The 18,931-nt window shown below is 54.1% G+C and overlaps 10 protein-coding genes across 10 annotated transcripts; 3 read left to right on the forward strand and 7 right to left on the reverse strand.

Annotated features, from left to right (window-relative positions):
• Nucleotides 1-535: 535 nt before the first annotated feature.
• NUU61_010154 (Sin1 family protein) lies at nt 536-3,210 on the forward strand (the record flags this gene model as incomplete). The annotated part of the gene is made up of 4 exons (XM_056660679.1): nt 536-558; nt 618-834; nt 887-1,104; nt 1,155-3,210. The coding sequence occupies 4 exons, from the start codon at nt 536-538 to the stop codon at nt 3,208-3,210; spliced, it is 2,514 nt and encodes an 837-aa protein (XP_056507177.1).
• Nucleotides 3,211-3,714: 504 nt separating this feature from the next.
• Nucleotides 3,715-4,546, reverse strand: NUU61_010155 (peroxin-11B Pex11B-Penicillium chrysogenum; the record flags this gene model as incomplete). Its single annotated transcript, XM_056660680.1, has 2 exons — nt 3,715-4,098; nt 4,160-4,546. The coding sequence occupies 2 exons, from the start codon at nt 4,544-4,546 to the stop codon at nt 3,715-3,717; spliced, it is 771 nt and encodes a 256-aa protein (XP_056507178.1).
• A 358-nt stretch (nt 4,547-4,904) lies between these two features.
• On the reverse strand, nt 4,905-6,202 carry NUU61_010156 (F-actin-capping protein subunit alpha; the record flags this gene model as incomplete). Its single annotated transcript, XM_056660681.1, has 7 exons — nt 4,905-5,253; nt 5,337-5,474; nt 5,530-5,582; nt 5,652-5,741; nt 5,814-5,921; nt 5,995-6,054; nt 6,146-6,202. The coding sequence occupies 7 exons, from the start codon at nt 6,200-6,202 to the stop codon at nt 4,905-4,907; spliced, it is 855 nt and encodes a 284-aa protein (XP_056507179.1).
• Nucleotides 6,203-6,872: 670 nt separating this feature from the next.
• On the reverse strand, nt 6,873-8,846 carry NUU61_010157 (uncharacterized protein; the record flags this gene model as incomplete). Its single annotated transcript, XM_056660682.1, has 2 exons — nt 6,873-7,631; nt 7,710-8,846. 2 exons carry the CDS (start codon nt 8,844-8,846, stop codon nt 6,873-6,875), a joined length of 1,896 nt encoding a protein of 631 aa, XP_056507180.1.
• A 493-nt stretch (nt 8,847-9,339) lies between these two features.
• NUU61_010158 (Zn(II)2Cys6 transcription factor) lies at nt 9,340-11,082 on the reverse strand (the record flags this gene model as incomplete). The annotated part of the gene is made up of 1 exon (XM_056660683.1): nt 9,340-11,082. The coding sequence occupies one exon, from the start codon at nt 11,080-11,082 to the stop codon at nt 9,340-9,342; it is 1,743 nt and encodes a 580-aa protein (XP_056507181.1).
• Nucleotides 11,083-11,501: 419 nt separating this feature from the next.
• NUU61_010159 (uncharacterized protein) lies at nt 11,502-13,474 on the reverse strand (the record flags this gene model as incomplete). Its single annotated transcript, XM_056660684.1, has 2 exons — nt 11,502-13,190; nt 13,244-13,474. 2 exons carry the CDS (start codon nt 13,472-13,474, stop codon nt 11,502-11,504), a joined length of 1,920 nt encoding a protein of 639 aa, XP_056507182.1.
• Nucleotides 13,475-13,635: 161 nt separating this feature from the next.
• NUU61_010160 (HD domain-containing protein) lies at nt 13,636-14,328 on the forward strand (the record flags this gene model as incomplete). The annotated part of the gene is made up of 1 exon (XM_056660685.1): nt 13,636-14,328. The coding sequence occupies one exon, from the start codon at nt 13,636-13,638 to the stop codon at nt 14,326-14,328; it is 693 nt and encodes a 230-aa protein (XP_056507183.1).
• Nucleotides 14,329-14,575: 247 nt separating this feature from the next.
• On the reverse strand, nt 14,576-15,124 carry NUU61_010161 (uncharacterized protein; the record flags this gene model as incomplete). The annotated part of the gene is made up of 1 exon (XM_056660686.1): nt 14,576-15,124. The coding sequence occupies one exon, from the start codon at nt 15,122-15,124 to the stop codon at nt 14,576-14,578; it is 549 nt and encodes a 182-aa protein (XP_056507184.1).
• Nucleotides 15,125-15,486: 362 nt separating this feature from the next.
• On the reverse strand, nt 15,487-16,989 carry NUU61_010162 (Mob1 family protein; the record flags this gene model as incomplete). Its single annotated transcript, XM_056660687.1, has 2 exons — nt 15,487-16,707; nt 16,759-16,989. 2 exons carry the CDS (start codon nt 16,987-16,989, stop codon nt 15,487-15,489), a joined length of 1,452 nt encoding a protein of 483 aa, XP_056507185.1.
• A 296-nt stretch (nt 16,990-17,285) lies between these two features.
• Nucleotides 17,286-18,779, forward strand: NUU61_010163 (CobW family GTP-binding protein; the record flags this gene model as incomplete). The annotated part of the gene is made up of 5 exons (XM_056660688.1): nt 17,286-17,412; nt 17,470-17,553; nt 17,609-17,620; nt 17,671-17,767; nt 17,831-18,779. 5 exons carry the CDS (start codon nt 17,286-17,288, stop codon nt 18,777-18,779), a joined length of 1,269 nt encoding a protein of 422 aa, XP_056507186.1.
• Nucleotides 18,780-18,931: the final 152 nt, after the last annotated feature.

An 18,931-nucleotide genomic window follows, 5' to 3' on the forward strand; every position in this document is an offset into this window, starting at 1 on the left:
AAAATATTTTAAGAATATAGCAGCCCTAGTTATATATTTTATACTATAACCAATCTTATAAGCCAATTATAGCATATACTACTGAGCTCGCCGCCCTATATACTACTAAGAGGTCAAATGGATCCCCTAACCTGTTTTCTGTGTACTGAGCATGTGCCTGAATGATGCCTTATGAGTGCCTGGTGAATGCCTTATAGATGCCTGAGAGATAGCACCTCCACCGTGTGTTGATCCGCCTGGCGGGGAAACGATCCGCGGAGACCGCTTCATTCTTCCCACTCCCTTCACTTAAATCTCGCTTTATCCTTACTCTTGTCGCTGGGCTGGTCCTGTTCGAGACTCATTCTTCTCTTCTACTCTGGTAGATCAGCGCATGTCTCCCCCCTGCGCATGTCCTGAATGAACATGCGGTTTCAGCTCTGACGAGTCTGTTGCTACATACCGTGACTGCGCTTTAACAACCCCATCGCTTTTGACTGTACTCTCTCTTCTTGGCCTCTGGTGTAAACATATTTTACGGTGGGAACCGAGGAAAATGTCTCTCCTTCATAACGAGGAGTACGCCCTCTACCCCTCTATTCGCTGCGAGAGGACGCTAAGCATTGGTTTCCGGGCAGTTTTACGATCTGGCAATTGCGCTCATCGTATCTTTCCACAATCAAAGACGGAATTGGTGACCGCCTCATCAATGTGAACAACGCCATTCTCAACACCCCCGGATTTCGTGCCGCAGGCTGGTCAACCGCCTCGGCAAACCCCAATACCCAGAGCGCCGCCCACATCAAGCGCCCGTACTCCCCCTCCGATTCCGACTACAGCGACTGTCTCATCAGAGTATTATCGATTGGCGGCCCGCGATGCTAATGGCGCTCGGAGTGAACTCCAGGGTCTTGGCCTAGAAGACGGTGATGATGAAGAAGGGGGCATGGTCACTGGCAAGAACAACATGGACATCACCGGACGACGACACCATGGACGAGCACAAAAGAAGAAAGGTCGGCGGGAACGACAACATCAAGAGAACCAGAGACAGGCCGAAGCCGAGGACGACGATAGCAGTGACTTGAGTGATGAGAGCGATGACGATGGGGACAACGCTCGCAGGTTGGTTCTTTGTTGCACCGAATATTTCGGCTATTCCTTACATTTTCCAGGGCTGTCGATCAAATTAAGTTTCATAAAATGCCACTCCGTCGGGATCGAGCCGACTCTTCTCCCATCCGCTCCACCGACCACCGCGATCGACCGGAGGTTATGATCACGTCTCCGTCGACCCATAATGTCGCCACACACTACCGCACAGGATCCCTGGGGACTGCAGTTACTTCCAAGGAACGTCCACGGCGAGATACGACTACCAGCAGCGATATTTCCACAGATAACGACGCTGATCTACGGTCTTACAGACAGGGTCAAGTTCAGTTCTCTGCGACTGATCAGGTGGAGGAGCATCGGCGCAAACGGCGAGAACGGACTGGCAGCCGAGGAGATGAAAGCATCGCCGCAGAAGATTTACCCGACGAGGCCGAGGATTCAGGCGCCGAGTCCGTGGGCTCTGCGCTTTCCTCCGAATTTGACGCCACGGCAGGCTCTGGCTCGCTGCTGCTGGCTGGTGTGGGCATAACCGGTACTTTGGGTGCATCATCGCCTATGATATCAATGCACAAGTTACCCCCGGGTACAGGACCACAGAACGCTTCGCCGCGCAAGTCAAAAACCCCAGCTCCTGAGTTACAAGACCTGCCCCCGCCTCGACCTATCAGTACAATACAGCCAGTCAGTCTGCTGACCCGACAACTCAAGGCTCGCAAGCGTGCACCCAGTAACCCGGTGGAGAAGTTTATGGTGCTCTCCGGGCGAGGCCAGGACGATTCGTTGTATTTGAAGATATACGCTCCCTTTGCGTCAGACCCCGAAGACCCTCTAGATCTGCCGCTCATGCGAGAGTCGAAACTCGCCGAACAACCTGCTCCCGTCACTGTGGCCGAGACGATCGGCCTGGCCCTCTGGAAGTACTCGGAAGATGCGCGTGACCCGTCCATCGAGCGCGAGAAGTTGACCGTGAACCGATGGACTCTTCGAATGGTGGAGGATGGCGAAGTCGAGTACGACTTTCCGGCGCTTGGGCGGACCCTCCCAATGACCGACTTCACATCGAATAACAACCAAGCCAGCAAGGCACGCGGGCGGTCACGAGGCAAGCCATATGATGAGTTTGCGCTCGTGGAGGCTTCAAAGACAGAGTTTCAAGAGAATGAACGGTTGTACCCGCAGTTCAGCCAGAGCCTCGGGTCTGATGAAAGTGACCAGCCGGTAGGTCTCGCAGTGTCGAGCACACAACCCGCTACGCAGGCCAAACCCGCCCCGCCCCGTCAGAACCCTATTCTGGGGCAGCCATTCTCGTCCGCGCTCAATGACAGTACGCTTACTCCGGCGGATCGGCCGGCAGTGCCTGTCTCGCACGCAACGCCCCGCCTCGGGGTATCAAAGACTTTGAAGGTCCGCTTCATTAACCTGGAAGCCTCTGCGCACGTCATGACCCTCAACACATCGACGGACAGCTACATTGCCGAGCTTCTGGACTCGGTGTGCAAGCGCTGGGGCCTAGACAAGGGCAATTATTTGCTGAAGGTCATGGGGTCGAACACCATTGCTCCACTGGATCGCACTGTGGAGGCACTGGGCAACATCACAGAACTTGATCTCGTCCGCCGTCGCTTTGGTGCCGGGCCGCTCTCACTGGGCGGTTCCCCGGGGAGCTCGTCTCCCAATGCACCGCTCATGGTTGATAGTAGCAACCCGACGACAGTGAAGAAGGGCAAGAAGGGAGGCCAGCGCATGCTGTCGTCGCTCTCCCAAAAGCAAGACCTCATCGGTGGCTACTACCGGCGCTACCATGTCTTCCGCAAACAGCCCATGACCTTCACGGCCTCGAACCACCGCATCTTGACCTTTGACAACGACTACATGCACATCATGCCCGCCGAGACGGGCAAGACCGGGTCCGATGCCAAGACACGGTCGATCGGCTTCAACGATGTCGTGGGCTGTAAGGTCAGTCGACGACACCCGAAGAGCTTCCGCGTTGTGGTCCTGCGTGGCAACGACGCCACGGAGCAGAAGCGGTATGACTTTGAGTCTCGTAATGCCCTGGAGGCCGTCGAGATCGTGGATGAAATTAAGAAGAACATGGCGCACTATCGCATCTAGGGACATGGTTTATTGGGATTTGTGGGTGTGAATTCATCGGCGTTGAAGATTTAGCTCGACGTTTAAGCAAGCAATATCACCTAGCATTGTCTCTTGGGTTTCATTGGGGTGTATTCGAAATTCGTCTTTCAACTTGCCCTCGGGTTCTTTGAACTAGCCACTACCAAGTCTGCCTGCCGAGGAAATCTCAGCCTGTGGGTTTTTCTCATTCCCATCGGGGGTGTATAGACTAGTATCAACCCCAGTCTATAAGAAATCATTATTTAGTTTAACGACAATTGATTTTATGCGTTCTAGAGTGCTCTCGCTGTTCAAACACATTTCTCAGGCACCCACCACACAGTTGGGCTTGTGGTTTAGTGGTATAATACCCCCTTAGCATGGGGGTGGTCCGGGGTTCGATTCCCCGCGAGTCCATTTTTTGTTTTTTTTTTTTATTAAAAAAAAAATATTTTTTTTCCTCTCTCTGAATACATCCCAGTCTATTAATCTAAAATACATCTATCACACCACCTCCCAGATCACCCGCCCCGTCAGCACAGTGCTCACCACCGCTGTCCCCCCAACCACCAAGTCTCCCGTGGGGATCCAGCCCAGGAACGACCCGGGAATCAGCAAGTCGCAACCATCAACGACCATCTGTCTCACGAGCGCAGGCACTTGAGGATGATGGGGAGCTGACTTCGCAGGCAGCTTCTGGCCCTTCGTGCTCTTCTTCTTCCCGCCGTGGTTCTTGGTCGAGGCTGACTTGTGCTGCTGCGTAGGCGCAGAAAGAAGCGCCCAGCCGCCGCCGGCAAGCGAAAAAAGAAGGGCATAGAACCAGAATTGGTTGGCCTCGCGCAGGACTCGGTCATTCCATGGTACCGCGTATACGCTCATCGCGTGAAGCTGAGTGGGTCAGTTACAGGTCCACGAGAGAGAGAGAGAGAGAGAGAGAAAGGGGAATTACAATCGTCAAGTCCTCCAAGACAAAATACAATCCAAAACAGGTCCATTTAGCCAGCTCCAGCCATGCGGCCACCGAGCCGATTCCCTCTTTGCCTAGCAATACAGAGACGCGCTGGAACGAGTCGATGAAATTGAAGAAGCGAAAGTACTTTCGCGCTGAGCACATAACCGCTGTCAGTAACTCCCGACTCCAGAGATCAATTGCGCGCGCGAAATTGGTCTTCAATCCGAACCTACCCAAGGAAAATTGCAGTTTGGCCGTCGTTAATTGCACGGCTAAGCTGCCCACGCTGAGGGCAGCTCCGATCTGGGCGACGGCCTGGATTAGACGCAGAGTCTTTTCTAGACCAGGACCAGACTTGATGAAGCGAGAGAAGTGCTGCATCATGGTTTACAGCAGATGTTGTTCGAGAAGTAGACGTAGGAATGGACACCAAATGATCCTACTTAAGGGCCGAGGCTACGACGGGTTTGCTTATTCAGCTCCCTGGCGATGAAGGATAAGGGGTAAAAGGAGTGAAGAAAGAAATAAAGTGAGGTTTCATGGTTCTACGGTAGATCGCCCACGCGGGTCTGTTGGGTAGTCCAGTTCGGTCATAGGGGGGTGGGAACTGGTGCAATATGCAATGGATCGAAGTCCGGCACGGGAAAAAGCTGTCACTGAACAGTCATGTTGCGAAATCACAGGGATATATCGGTTCGTCAGTACATCCATCACTAGCCCTCTTCTCCATGACCGGACTGCTCTACCGGCCCTTGCCGCCCGAAATGTCCTGTCCCAGTCGATATCCACCAACCTTCTCCCATTCCACCTTCTGTCGTGTAATGGGCAGCTGCCTCCGGAGACCCTTGAATGCCCCTTCAGCCATTTGGACAAAGGCCCTGTTCAATTCTTCGTGGTAATCGCGCTCGGCTGTTGCAATGCGCGAGATAATCGACTCCGCTGATGCAGAGGGAACGGACAGACTAACGGGTTTGGTGGTGTTGAGTGCCACGTTGCCGTCCTCGTAGTAGTGCACGTCGACGTGGATCTTGCCGGTCACGGTGGATGACGAGGATGCAGGCACTTGGTAGATAGCTCGGAAACGACCGTTCCTGCAGGGGAGAACATCCGCAATGATTAGCTTCATTGCCGCACCAGACGCCATGGATAGCCATAGCAGACGCAAGCCACGTACCAGAAGTTGTTGGGTGAATAGCGGTTGGAAACCACAAGGATCGCGACGGCAGAATCATTTTCAATGGGGTAGACCCCATATGAGCAGCTGGGGTAGTGCTCGCGGGCGTGGATACCGAGCGACTTGAGCAGCGATTTACTACGATTGATCAGCAACCATCTCGCACAGGAGCCAGCCGCGTGGAACCCCTTACATCAAGTCGGCATTCTGCGACTCCAGAGGAGCAGATTGAGCCGCCGACGCGGTCTATATCCAGCATCCAACCACGGTAAGCCTTCAACTCAGTGCTTCCAGTCGGGGTCCGTTCCGACCTACCTGGTTGGTGTGGTCGACCTCAAACGAGGTCTGGCTCTCCGTGTCGAAGTATCGGTTATCCTCCAATTTGTTAAATTCACTCACAATGACCTTTTCCACAAGAAGAACAGGTCAGCATCTCGGCGGGGAAATCGGGGCGGTTATTCCAGCAGACAAGCCCACCTCCTGACTAGAGCCCGGCAACTTCACGGTTGCGAGTTGCCGCTCATTGTATCGTTCGAATGCGGGAATGAGTGAGGGAATGATGTTCTCTCCCTCCGAGGTCAAGGCCTGCACATCTGTTGTAGCAGGGGGACTCAGCATAAACATTCGCAGACAGAAGCTGGGAGTGCGGGGATGGGACCGGAGCGGGAAGAGGCAGAACGAGGAGGGAGAGCGTGTTACCAGCAGTGACATCGGCAAGCTGAAAGAAAATCAGTGTCAGTTGAGGTCTTCCAACACTTTTGATTCGGGGTGACTTGGGGTGGGATGCCCGAGAGGGGTGATATGCATACCTCGCCGGGAGGGGCACCCTCGATGAAAGAGGATGCGAGCTCAACAGTGGAAGCCATATTAGAACAGGAAGTGTGAAAAAAAAAGAGGAGAAGCCGGCAACTCAAGCAATTGAAGTCACCGACACGGAGAGGTGCGTGGGGTGGGAGGTGCGGAGGATAAGCACGTGGCCCGTGCCACTTGGGCAGGTGAAGTATACGACCTCAAGATGCAAAGTGCTTGGGATTCATGAAATAAACACGAACTGCGGCCTCGCTTTGCATTGGAGGCCATGAATTAGATGAGAAAAAGAAGAAGAAAGAAGAAAGAAGAAAGAAAGAAGAAAGAAGAAGGATATAGTAGTTTTATATATACTACTATAGAACGCTATCATTACTTTACCCTATGGTCTAACGAAACGCGTTCTGCGAGGCTAATATATCTAAAAATTAACAATAGATAAAAGGTAATAGAAAAAGCAACAGAAAAATATTTCAAAGAGTGAGGAGTGACTGAATATATGCTTGTTGACTATCTTGTTTGCGCGCAGAAAAGTTCGAGTGGTATGATACAACAAAATGCCCCAACACCATGCCAGAGAATCAGAAAACCCCCCTAAAAAATGAGGGAATGAAAAAGAATTGACACGCCCCGACGCCAAAGATGAATTGCGAAACAGTCGAACCAAACCCCGCCGAATAAATAAAAGATTGGAAAAGAACAGAAGAAAGAAGAGAAATCAAGTTCACCTTAATCGATGCTCATATTCATAAACCCGTCGCTGGCCTCGGTCATCCCCTGCAACCCCACGCGTTTTGCAGTCCCATGAGGTGTGGTTCGGTTGCCATTCTCCGTGCTGGGTCGCTCGGAGAAAGGCGCACCAAGCCCCGGCTTCGCAGGGGGACCCCAGATATTCGGCCCGGTGTCATTCACAGTAGAGGAGTTGGCCAACACCGGACTGCTCTGGGCGCTCACGCTGGGGGAGACAGCTCGGCGCTTGAAAAGATTGGGGTCAAAGTCATCTTCGCGACGCCGTTTGCGCCGCAGTTCCCCGATGGCCGCTGGGGGATGTGGGGTCGATGAGCGAGATCGTGGTTTGGCAGAGTCGGGCGCAATCGACCCGATCGTCGTCGACGGCGTCATGTCCATCGATATATCATCATCAGGAGCAGAAGAGGCACCCATCTGGCGCAGGGGCGGCGGGGTTCGATAGCGCTCGTCAAACGAATTCCAAAATTCTACACCTCCCGAGTTGCGAGTAGCCTGCTTGCCAAAGCTGCTCGTATTGGAGTTCGTCGAGCTGGATTTGGCGGGGCCGTCATCTAGGTCTTGCGCACTGCAATGATTCGATGGCTGAAGTGATGGGAAAGTACTCAGAGTAGGAGATGTTTCAGGTTCGGTGTCGCGGACCTGCCGGATGACTTCTGCTTCCCGTTTCATGTCGCTGTCGACGGGCGCACCCTCTTCCATCAGAGCGGCACGGATACGAGCAAAAGTTTTGGTTTTCGGCTAAATCAACTGGTAAGAAAAAGGGCACAAGATCATACACAAGATCACACAAAAGGGGCTGGACAAGAAGATCCTTACCAGTAGGCTTCCTCGTCGGGTAACTGCACGACGGATTACTCCCAAGGGACCAGATTCCGAACGCGCAGCAGTTGGACTTCCACTACGGGCTGCGCGATATTCCCCGTCGTCGCTCAGGTCTGATAGGCGCAGGTCGCGGGTGCCCATGCTCAAACTCTCACGTCGCCCATTGGCGGTCTGACGCGGGCCGAAGTACCCTCCATTCGGGTTCTCCACACTTTTCATGACCGGAGGAGAGTGGGGACCTGGGCTGGGCTTGGAGCTGTTGCCGCTCGCGCTGCTGGAGCTGTGTCGACTGCGTCCTTTGCGGAACCGTGCCCGCTGGAAGCTCATGAGACTGGCCGCAGCCTGTGAATAACCGCCATTCCATTCGTTGCCGGGACTTTGAATATTGCCCGTCGCAAAGGGACTCGGCCCACTGGCCAGCCGCGACGCCTGCGGCGTGTTAGTGATCATGATGTCGTCGCGATCACCCATCATGGGCTCATCGTCCTCTTCACTACTGCTGGTGTCTGATTCCATCATGTTCACACTCGAAACAGAGCTCGAGATTGTTGCACGATCTGCAGGACCCGACGTCGAGAAAGGTGGGACAGAGGTCGACCCAGGCGACTCGCGACGCTGCGGGATCGTCATACCCCGGCCCCCAATGGTAGGTGATGAATCGGGAGAGGACTCGGCGAGGATCGAATGGTGTAGATTGGTGCAAGCACGAGAAAAGTCTAGGCCACGAGACCGTCGTGGAAGCACTGAGCCTGGGGAGCTGTAGATGTGAGAGGAATCAAGCTTGGGGGAGAGAGGAGCGCGGGTGGTGAGTGAGGGGGAAGGAGTCGATTTCGACGGAAGGTTTAAGGAAAGGACTGGAGGTTGAAGACCGGACCGTCTGGGTGTTGCAGGCAGCGAGGAAATTGCAGTATCATCTTTGCTAGGCGGACGGCTCAAATCACCCGTGGAGGGCTGGGTGAAAGAGGGCGGCCTAGAGGCATCGGACAATGAACGTGACTTGGGGGAGTGCGACGGAGCCTCCAATGGGCGACTGAGATCGGGATGACCAGGCTGCGATAGTTGCTGGCTGAGCTTGCTCTCAAACGCGTGGGAGGACGCGCTCCGCCTAGGTGAAGGCCGAACTTCCGCCATGTCTTGATCTCTGAATTTCATAGAGATTAACCCTCAGCAAACAGCATCATTTCTTGCCACCATTGGTAATGGTTCAGTGCGAAACCAAAATCATGGTCACAGGTATTTCTTTGAGTGTGTCCAATGCCAGAGACAATGCGCAGTGAAGATCAGCGCAACAGGCGGGTTTCCCCAAGGTGGAGAGAATCAGATGATGGGCTAAACCGCTTCCGGAATGCCCCGCTCTGCGCACTTGGTACCTGGGGGTACTTTGGTAGCACGGTACTAAATGTGGAGGTCAAAGTACCTGTAGGTACTTTTACGACCACCTTGGCGATTGATTATTGTTGAATGATTCGACTCTGAATATTATGCGGGCCTCTGAACTATGCAGCTTGGAGTATATCAAAGATACACCTCTAGATTAACTTATCAAAGTATACACAAAACTCGATTTTGGCTATAGTACAAGCATCTATCTATACAATACCGGCTAAATGGGGCCAGAAATACATCATGCCAGGCTCATCGCCGTGCTAATGGGCGCCACGTACCATTCCCAGTCATTGCAATCCATAGAGGGTAACCCTTTGACCAAGTCCAAATCACGGGATTGCCACACCTGGACGATCACTGCCCGAGTGCGTGCGATGTTGGAGATGGTTGACTCACCAAGAGCAGCTAAGGCGCGCAGTACAATAGGCCGCCCCGAGGCGATCTCGGGGCCCGACCAAATCTCATCGTGGGCTGGGTCAAGCTCTACCGCCGCCACGAAGACAGGCCATGTCGCGGTGGCTAGTGAGCCACGGTCGAGCAGGTCCGACACGAGTTGCAGGATCTGACGGACGTATGTCACGACTAACGGGGTGACCGGGCTTGCACCATATAACGCACAGTGTAGGTAGAGCACTGCCGCCAGCCGCTTAGCCTCTGCCACAGATGCAAGGGTCTCGTCATCACCATCCCCGACGTCCTGAACCAAAACCTCAAGCTGGTGTTCGAGCGAAGCGGCGCGCAGAGAAAATGCCATGCGGGCGGCATCCGAGGTCAGCTGGCGCCGGGTCCGGCTCATTTCTGTGATGGTCGAGAGGATGGAAACCAGCTCCGGACTGCATCCCATCCAAAGATCGACGCGTTGCTCATCAGCCTTCCAGTAGTCAGTTCCAAACGAAACCTCCTCGCCGCAGGCTGTTCGGCCCATGACGTCCTGGAAGGCAAAGAAATGTTCCGCAAAGGCGGAGACGGGATCTAGTGTCGTGGAAGGTTGAGAAAGCGTAGTCGCTTGTTGCCTCCGCAAGTGAATCAGTTCCTTGGCACCCTTCAGGTGGATTGTCCACTGTTGGTCGCACTTGTCGACAATCTCATAGAGACAGAGCATCATCATGATGACCAGAAGCTCGGGGTCCGTGCTGCACACCACAGAGCCTTCGCAAGAGAAACGGCGGCGGAGGTCCCGTAAGGCATCGGATTTAAAGCGCAGCCCAACAGCACTGTAGCTTGGATCGAATCGGGACCAGTGGCAGGCGCCCAACGCTTGGATGGCCTTGAACAATGTGGGAGACGCGGACAGACAAAAAGGCAAGATCACCGAGGCAAAAGGCGAAGATAGTGTCTTACTTGGCGTAGTTCGAGGGCAGACCTGTTGGAGATAATATTCGAATAGTTCTGTATGTCCCAACTTGGAGATTCCCGGGAAAAGCGAGGCAGACGGGGCGGGGGCGAGGTTGAAGCCCGCCACGAGCTCCCTCATATCGAGAACATGGTGTCCATGCGACATAGGCCACGGTGAATCGGCCGCCATGCTTCTTGATATTGGTCCGCCTGAGGTCCCGACGACAGAAACGACAGTGCCGGGCTCATTCAAACTCACATTCACCTGGTCTGGTCGTTCAAAAGTCGAAATTCCGCTGTTGATAAAGCCCCAAGGCCGAACCGTCGGCACCGGGCACCACTCGCGCACATCATCTGGCGAGAGAGACGCTGGGGAGGAGGGTGGGGATCGCGAGGCAGGCTGAGTGATGCCGGGACGGGCTTTATTCCACACACCCGCACGCCCAAAAGCCATCCCACGGCTGATGAATTCTGACTCCCATTTAAGCACGAGATTCGTAGAACATGACAATCCTTTCTCCCAGCAGCGTGTGCAAACGGGTTTCTTAGTGTCGCACCGGACACGACTCGCCCGGCATTCTTTGCAACCGCTGCGAGACCGGGTCTTGACCGGACCCGTGCGGTCGGCAGCCTTTCTGCGCGGCATCCGATGGGGTTATATAGGCTGATTTTCACATGGCCTGGTAAAGGAGCCCGATCAGGGACACATCGGGTGGCGAGGGAAAAGGGTGATGCCAGAGAGTTGACGGGGGCAAGGGAAAGCGTCCCCGCAATGGCAAACGGCGATAAGGACGCTATCTGAGGCCATCCCGCAAAATGACTTATACATCTATGAATTGGGTGGATCTATAGATTCACTACCTAGCCATAATATGTCTGTTACGCTATGAGTATTCAGTATGGTTTGGATTAGAATATGTACCTGAGCTTCGATACTCGTGGGCAATGGATTGCCCTTCCACCAGGAAAATCATGTACATGCCCAGGTGGTGAAATGGGAAAAAAGGCCATGTAAATACAAATGCAGCTTAGGATGTTCTCACAACACAATTGCGATCCTAAGTCTCATCGCCTCGACTGCACAGCAGCCAAAGGCGAATCCACTGTCGCCCAGTCTGCATCTGCAGGGTCCAATTCGAAATCCTCTAGGGAAGGACTGACATGCACGGCGGGCGACGAGATAGGACTGTGCGCTACGCGCGGGCGTGACTTGAAAACACTCGCGTAGTCAGCGTCTTCTTCAAACAGTTGATCCTGCGGTGTCGATGCGCGGGAATGCCTATGAAGGGACTGGGCAGAAGACTTCCGCGGCGTTTCAAATTGGTTGACCGGAAAGGAGGTTCGGGGCCCGCGACGGGGTCGGGGATGAGTTTGAGTGTCGTGAGCAGGAAGTGGGGGGATCAGGGACATGGATTTGCGGGTGCGTTCAGCAAGAGTGAAACTAGAGGAGGCCTTGATGGGTTCTAGGTCTGGCAGGGAGTCGGGTGAAGAGTCACGGTCAGGCGAAAGCCGGACCACAGGAAGGGATGGCCGGTTGAACTGGTTGGGTTCGGTACGGTTTGCGGTGGATTCTGAGTCTGGTTCAACACTAGACGCCGGAGAACCGGCTGCCATGGGAGACGACATGTTTAGAGGGACGGTTTCTGTGGAAGGACGAGGTAGTTCTGAATGGCCTGGTTCTGAATGGCCTGGTTCTGAATGGCCTGGTTCTGAATGGCCTGGTTCTGAATGGCCTGGTTCTGAATGGCCTGGTTCTGAATGGCCTGGTTCTGAATGGCCTGGTTCTGCTGGCGTTGGATCCGCATGATGAAGGTTTGGGCGAGCTTTGCCATTAATGCGAATCATTGCTTCCTTCACAGCCGACATGAGAGAGTGGTCCGCCTCTTTGAGTACCCTCCCACGATCAGCGGGCTGTCGGACCGCTTTGGATATACTCGCAACCGTAAGAGACTGATGATCCCGGAAGAGCAGACGAGATTCACTGGGCGAGTCGGCCATTTCCACGCTAGAATTCTCACCTCGTTCTTTGCGAAGCAGGTCGTTGTATTCAAGCCACCGACGCAGACGACTCCGCTGGTGCAAGACCCGGGTCTCTAGATCAAGCACCAGATCTTGCTTCAAGCCAGCTCTAAGACCACCCATGGTTGAATCTGTCGCCCGAGCCCACGCTTCCGAGAAAGGAAGTTCCAGGAAAGCATCTGTGCTGCTCTGCGATCCGCCCTCGAGCAAAGCAGTGGCCCATTCTTCGCTGCCCAGCCAATTTGCCCGAAGCTCGCGGACCAAGTCCTCCGAGGCATTTCCAGGCTGGATGACCGGGCTCGAATTCTGCTTAGCTCGCTCATCTAACTCAGTCTTCTTTTGACCCAGGAGGTCGGCGAACTCGTCATAGGCCTCTCGCACCCGCGCGCGGCGTTCCCCTGTCACGCCGAGGGACACTTGGTGCGCAAGAATCAGCGGTAACATATTCTGGTAGTCGATAGGAGAGAGAAAAGTCGCCGTCGACAGCTTCATGGCGCGATTACCAATCATCTCGTCTGCTGAGACGGTAAGGAGTTTGCGAAGAACGGCCGTGGAGAAACCCGCGAGCAGCTCGTCGAATTTCTCGCCCTTGCAGTAATCCAGCATGGTTTTGCGGAGGATTGTCTCTCGTCCAAGGTCGCCATTTTTCTTCAATTCCGTCAGCGCCCGGAACAGGGCCGCGCGGAGGTTAACGGACTGTAGGGGTTCGAGGGGCGGGAAGAAAGGTCGGAGTTTCTGTGGATAGTGTTAGCGGTCAAGATATTGAATATTGAGTATTATTTCAGTACATTTTGAGCACCCTCGGGGTCCCAGATGGTGAACAAATAGTACAAAGCCCATTCTATGAGACGGACTCGCTGTCGCTGGTTTTGCGATGACGGGGACAGCGAGTGGAGTGTGATACCAGGCCAGTCATCTCGGTGGTCCAGGTGCAGCAGTTGCAGATTACGAACAAACACCGTCAGATGCGCCGGAGCCGACCAGTCCAGCGGTTTGGGTCGTGCAGGCCGGGCAGCCATGGTATACCCTGGAGATGGTTGACATTTAGTAAACACCGCGCGAGATAAAGAAGGGTTTGCATGGTTTGCACCGGTTATCAGTCTCGCGTCTTTTCTTCTGCGTCCCTTCCCCGTTGATTCTCCCCGCCGGTCTCTCGTTGATTCTTTTATTCTTCTTCGCCATGGGCTCCGACAACTTTTCGTGGACTCCGCAGACTGGTATTGATCGGTCTACCCAGAACCCCCTCAGAGTCATGCTGACCACCCCCGTAGTGCTCTCCACCCTCCCATACCCTCCTGAGGAGAACTCTACGTCGCCCCTTCCCTTCTTTCACTTGATTGAGCGCCTCAAGACCACTAAGCGCGAAGGGTGGCGGCGGTTTGGTATCAATGGCGAATCCATCTCGGACCATATGTATCGCATGTCGATCATGACTATGCTAGCCCCGCCATCCCTCGCGGCGAAACTCAACCTCCCGCACTGCACCAAGATGGCCTTGATCCATGACATGGCTGAGTCGCTGGTCGGAGATATTACCCCTGTCGACAAGGATATCACCAAAGCCGAGAAGGCGCGTCGCGAAGCCGCTGTTATGGAGTATATCACCAAGACGCTCTTGGGCAATGTTCCCGGCGGTGCATTGTCGGGCGAGCAGATCCAGCAGGTTTTCCAAGAGTACGAGGACAACGAGACACTCGAGGCCCAGTTCGTCCATGACATCGACAAAATGGAACTGCTGTTGCAGATGGTCGAGTACGAGCGCTCTCATGAAGTGGATCTGTCTGAGTTTGAGCGCGTCGCTGCCCGCGTCCAGTTGCCGGAGATCAAGGTCTGGGCCACACAGGTGCTGCAGGAGCGGCCGAAGCGTTCTTGAGGTGCAGGCTGCGTGCATCTAACAGCCTTAATCTCGGTGGGATTCATGGTGTATGTTTTGGGGCGTTTGTTTTCTTTTTTTCCACAATTGGGTACCCTAGATACCATAGAGAGTGATGTGTTCTACGAGGATGCGTGAATGATGTATGAACTGCATAGGGCCTTGAGGCCCGAAGGAGACTTGTTCCCATTGCCAATGTATGTCTGTAACGGTCTTTTAGCATGTGGATACCCCAGGAACAAGACAATTAATCGACCTCCTTCTCCATCTCTTGTGCCAGCATCTCCGCCTCGACCCTCATCTCCTCATCGCTTCTCGGCTTACGCTGGTGGTCGTCCACCGCCGGGAAGCGCGACCTCCTGCTGGATTTCTGCTCCGGTGATTCTCGAGATTCGCCCGTCGCACCAGTCTCCCGCAATGTCTTTCCAATATCACCTTCCTCTCCATCCAGCAAATCATACACAGCATCCGTCCCGCCGCGATGATCGAGGTCTGCCGCTTTGCGAGGGATAATGTGTGCATGCACATGCGGCACACTCTGACCCGCATGAACACCGTCCTGGACTGCGATATTCAGACTCGAAGCTCCGTACACCCGCTCCACCATGCGCCCGACGCGCTGCACCGTCAGAAAGAGGTCACTGGTTTCTGCGGCGCTAAGGTCGGCGACGCGCGGGACGACGCGCCGGGGGAGACGAGCACATGGCCCGGGAGAATTGGCTTGAGGTTGACGAGTGCGAAGGAGAGTGGGGTTTGGTAGAACACCTGTTTTGGAATCAATGGGAAGTGGATTCATCGTGTTAGTTTTAGGGTGTAGTTCGTCATCCCTTTGGATACAAAGGGAGGAAGACAGGGTGGTTTACTTGGGGCGTAACAAGGAATGGGCCGAAGTAGATTGGCGCCATTGCGCCCTTGAGGGCTGACATGTCGAGGTTGGAAAGAGAGATCGGGGTGTTGACGGAAGTGAGTGCTGAGCTACGATAAGAGGCTTATCACAAGAACGGGTATCATTAACCATGAGAAAAAAACACTCCTATATTACAAGATCCCATAAAATGAATTTGCCTCTTGAGTCCCATTCCAAATCCCCTTTGGTCGCATAGGGGGATGCCATAACAACGTAAACAGTAAAAAGGAAAAATGCCCGCCAATCAACATTCACGAGGCTTTGGTCGGCTCTGGCTCTGGCTGTGACTCAGGATCAGGCGACGTTTGTTCCATAAGAACCTGTTTGGTGGTGTCTGCAGAAGGGGTAGTTGCATCGTCACCGTCGGGTGTGGGCTCCGCAAGACCTTCAGGTTGGACATTTGTTGGCTGCGGTGCTTCGGGCTGCTCAGGACTCGCCAGCTCCTCAGTTGGTTGCGGGGACTGCTCCGCAACCTCTGTGCCCGATTCCCCAGTCTTTTCAAGTGTTTCTTCGGGGGCATTCGACCCGGTTTCGTTAGCCGGGGTTTGCTGGTTCTCTGAAGTGTGGGGAGCGGTGACCTCCATAACCGACTGAGGTCGCGACTCGGGCAACTCCTCCACAGCTTCCGGCAGCGGCGCTGGACTCTCCGGAATATCGTCTGGATCCTCGGCACTTTCTGTGATCGTCGTGACTCGAGATCCAGTCGACGGACTGTGTCTGTGGCGCCGAGTAGTAGCGCCGGTGCTGATCGCTGGGTCCATGCCCTCGGCGCCGGCGCCGAACGGGTTCTCATCCTCCTTGCGCAAAATCGTTAATCGTTTGTCGGCAGGTTCCTCGGCCGCAGGTTGGACTGCATCCGGTCCTTCGGCTTCGGCAGGAATCGTGTAGTTGTCTTCGGGGATGAGGTCGTACATGTCGCAGACCGTCTTGAAGAGGACATAGAGACCGTCATGGCCTTCCACCTCCCAAAATACATCCCGGTGCTGGAACCACGCATGCGCGAAGATGCGATACAGCCGGCGGAAGATGTTGGTCAGATGCCTCATGCTGGCCTGAGGCCCCCCGGCGGCCTCGGAGCCGAGCGTCAGCCGACTGGGAAAGTATTTGGGTGAAGTGAGCGTGTTGTTAGCCCAGTCGAGGGTGTGGCAGCAGTAATCGATAGCACAGCATGATTTTGGTGGGTCATGGACGGCGCAGAGATACTGCCATTCCGACGCTCGCATTTCGGGGCAGGTCTGTGACGAGCACGGAGGGTTCTCGGCAAAAAAGGCAATGATGAGGTTATTTACTTTCATGGTGAGAAAACGGCACAGCTCGTAGAGCCACAGCGACCGATCAACACCCTCCGGGGGTTCGGCCAGCTGGACGGCGACCTCGCGGCTGATCGGGACCACGGTGTCCGATCCTTCGGGTTTGGTGAAGTGATGGTACAGGGCTTTGAGGTGTTCTTGGAGCTGAAAAGGAGAATCAAGCTGTATGCGATCAGTGAGCAGTTCCTTGTTTTGGAATCAGTCGTCACCTACCTGTGACAGTGGAATCAGCGGTGGTCCAAACGCCATGTCACCGGCCTTGGTTCCCGGTCGGATTCGGCGCGTTGATCCATCGTCTTCTCCCGCGGAAGCTCCCATCAGCTGATCTGCATCTTTTCCGAAAGACTCGCCGACCGAGGGCGATTGAGGCCCTATTTGAACCTCAGTGAATGGAGGCGGACTGGGGAGACGCGGGGAGCTGGACGGGGAGACACCCGTAGTCATGACGGTTGGAGGTGAAGAGAGAACGATAGTGAATTAACGAGAGAGACCAAAGAACGACAAAGGAGTGGAAGGTGTCTCGCCCTGTCAACAGAAGAGAAGGGTGACCATGGAGGCTCGTCGCGACGCTGGCGCAATCCATCAACAGCATGACCGCCTAAGCCCTAAGCCCTATTATCCATTATTGGTAAAAACGTCATTTGCATCTACGCAACTCCCGACTCTCGTGAACGGGGCATCCCTGGGTTTTACGAAAACATTTTTTGTGTAAGATTGCAGCACCTGGTCTGAATCTCAAGATGTCTGCCAATTTAGAAGACGAGAATGCGCCTCCGGAACTGGTGGATATCTCTGCAATGCCGACAGATCAGCCGTCTGTTATAGACGAAACCCCGACAACCCGGGTACCAATCACGCTTGTAACAGGTAAAATTGGACTCTGGTGATATTTCCATTCGAGTATACTGACTGATGGGGGACTAGGATATCTGGGAGTGGGCAAAACCACCCTGTTGAACCACATCCTTACGGAGAAACACGGCAAGAAGATTGCCGTGATCATGAATGGTTTGTCCATGAAACATATGCGTAAACCAAACGAAATGTTCTAACAGAAATATAGAATTCGGAGATTGTAAGCTACTCATGCAAAAAGCCTTGAGCCTGGACTGATATTCCACAAAGCCTCAGACATCGAAAAGCCCTTGACAGTAAATCAGGGTGGCCAAGAAGTCACCGAGTGGATGGAAGTCGGGAACGGCTGCATCTGCTGCTCAGTCAAGTAAGTGTTCACTTTATGCTCTCTTGGTATATGTATGTTTTCTTCTTCTGATGCTCATAACAGGGACACCGGTGTCATGGCCATCGAATCCCTTATGGAACGCCGCGGCACCTTCGACTACATCCTGCTAGAGACCACCGGACTTGCCGACCCAGGCAACATTGCCCCGGTCTTCTGGATGGACGAAGGGCTCGGCAGTTCCATCTACCTCGACGGGATCGTCACGCTCGTCGACGCCAAGAACATCCTTCATTTGCTGAACGAGCCAGCACCCGAAGAAAGGGCCGAGTCCCATGATGCCGGACACAGCGATCACGGCGCTGGACCTGTCTTGTCCATGGCGCACATGCAGATTTCTCATGCGGATGTGATTATTCTCAACAAGACGGATTTGGTCTCGCCAGACGAACTAGAGGTGGTCCGGGACCGCGTCACGGCCATCAATAGTGTCGCTAAAATCCATGTCACCGATCACAGCAAGACGCCGCAGATCGAGGGTGTCGTGCTGGACTTGCATGCCTATGATCACCTCGCGGATTTGGACTTTAGCAAGAAGGGGCATAGCCATATTGATCCGGTGAGTGTTACTTCCTTTCAACGCATACAAGGGTATCACGATCTGCATTTGATCCTCATACATTTGACCCAGGCAATTTCCACCGTTGCTATTGTCACGCCCCCGATTCCTGCAGAAAAGGTCTCGCTGGTCGACGCCTGGCTTCGCTCTATCCTGTGGGAATCGGCATTCCCGGCTCCCGTTAATTCGTTGTCTGCGCCCGTCCCCAGTAACTTTGAAATTCACCGACTGAAAGGAATTATTGCTCTCGATGATGGCTCAAGTCAGATCATCCAGGCTGTCCGGGATGTGTTTGAGATCCGTGATTCGGAGCCACGACAGGGCGACGAGCCCCAAGCAGTTCAATGCAAGCTCGTGTTGATTGGACGAGGGCTGGGATCGAGTGTGCAGCCGTGGCGAAGGAGTTTCGAGTCTTTCATAGCGAATTATCAGTGAGAGCATGGTATACAATTGGCAATACGCTACTGCTCTGGGCTATCAGAAGGTTAAACCATTGCATTGAAAAGAACCCAAAAATAATACAGTCCCGTGACCTAAGAAAGAGATGACAAGGATTCCATCAATATACATTCACGGCTTCCTGGCGA

The sequence above is a fragment of the Penicillium alfredii genome, assembly GCF_028826965.1.
Source record: "Penicillium alfredii strain IBT 34128 chromosome Unknown utg000012l_segment0_segment0, whole genome shotgun sequence".
Classification (NCBI taxonomy): domain Eukaryota; kingdom Fungi; phylum Ascomycota; class Eurotiomycetes; order Eurotiales; family Aspergillaceae; genus Penicillium; species Penicillium alfredii.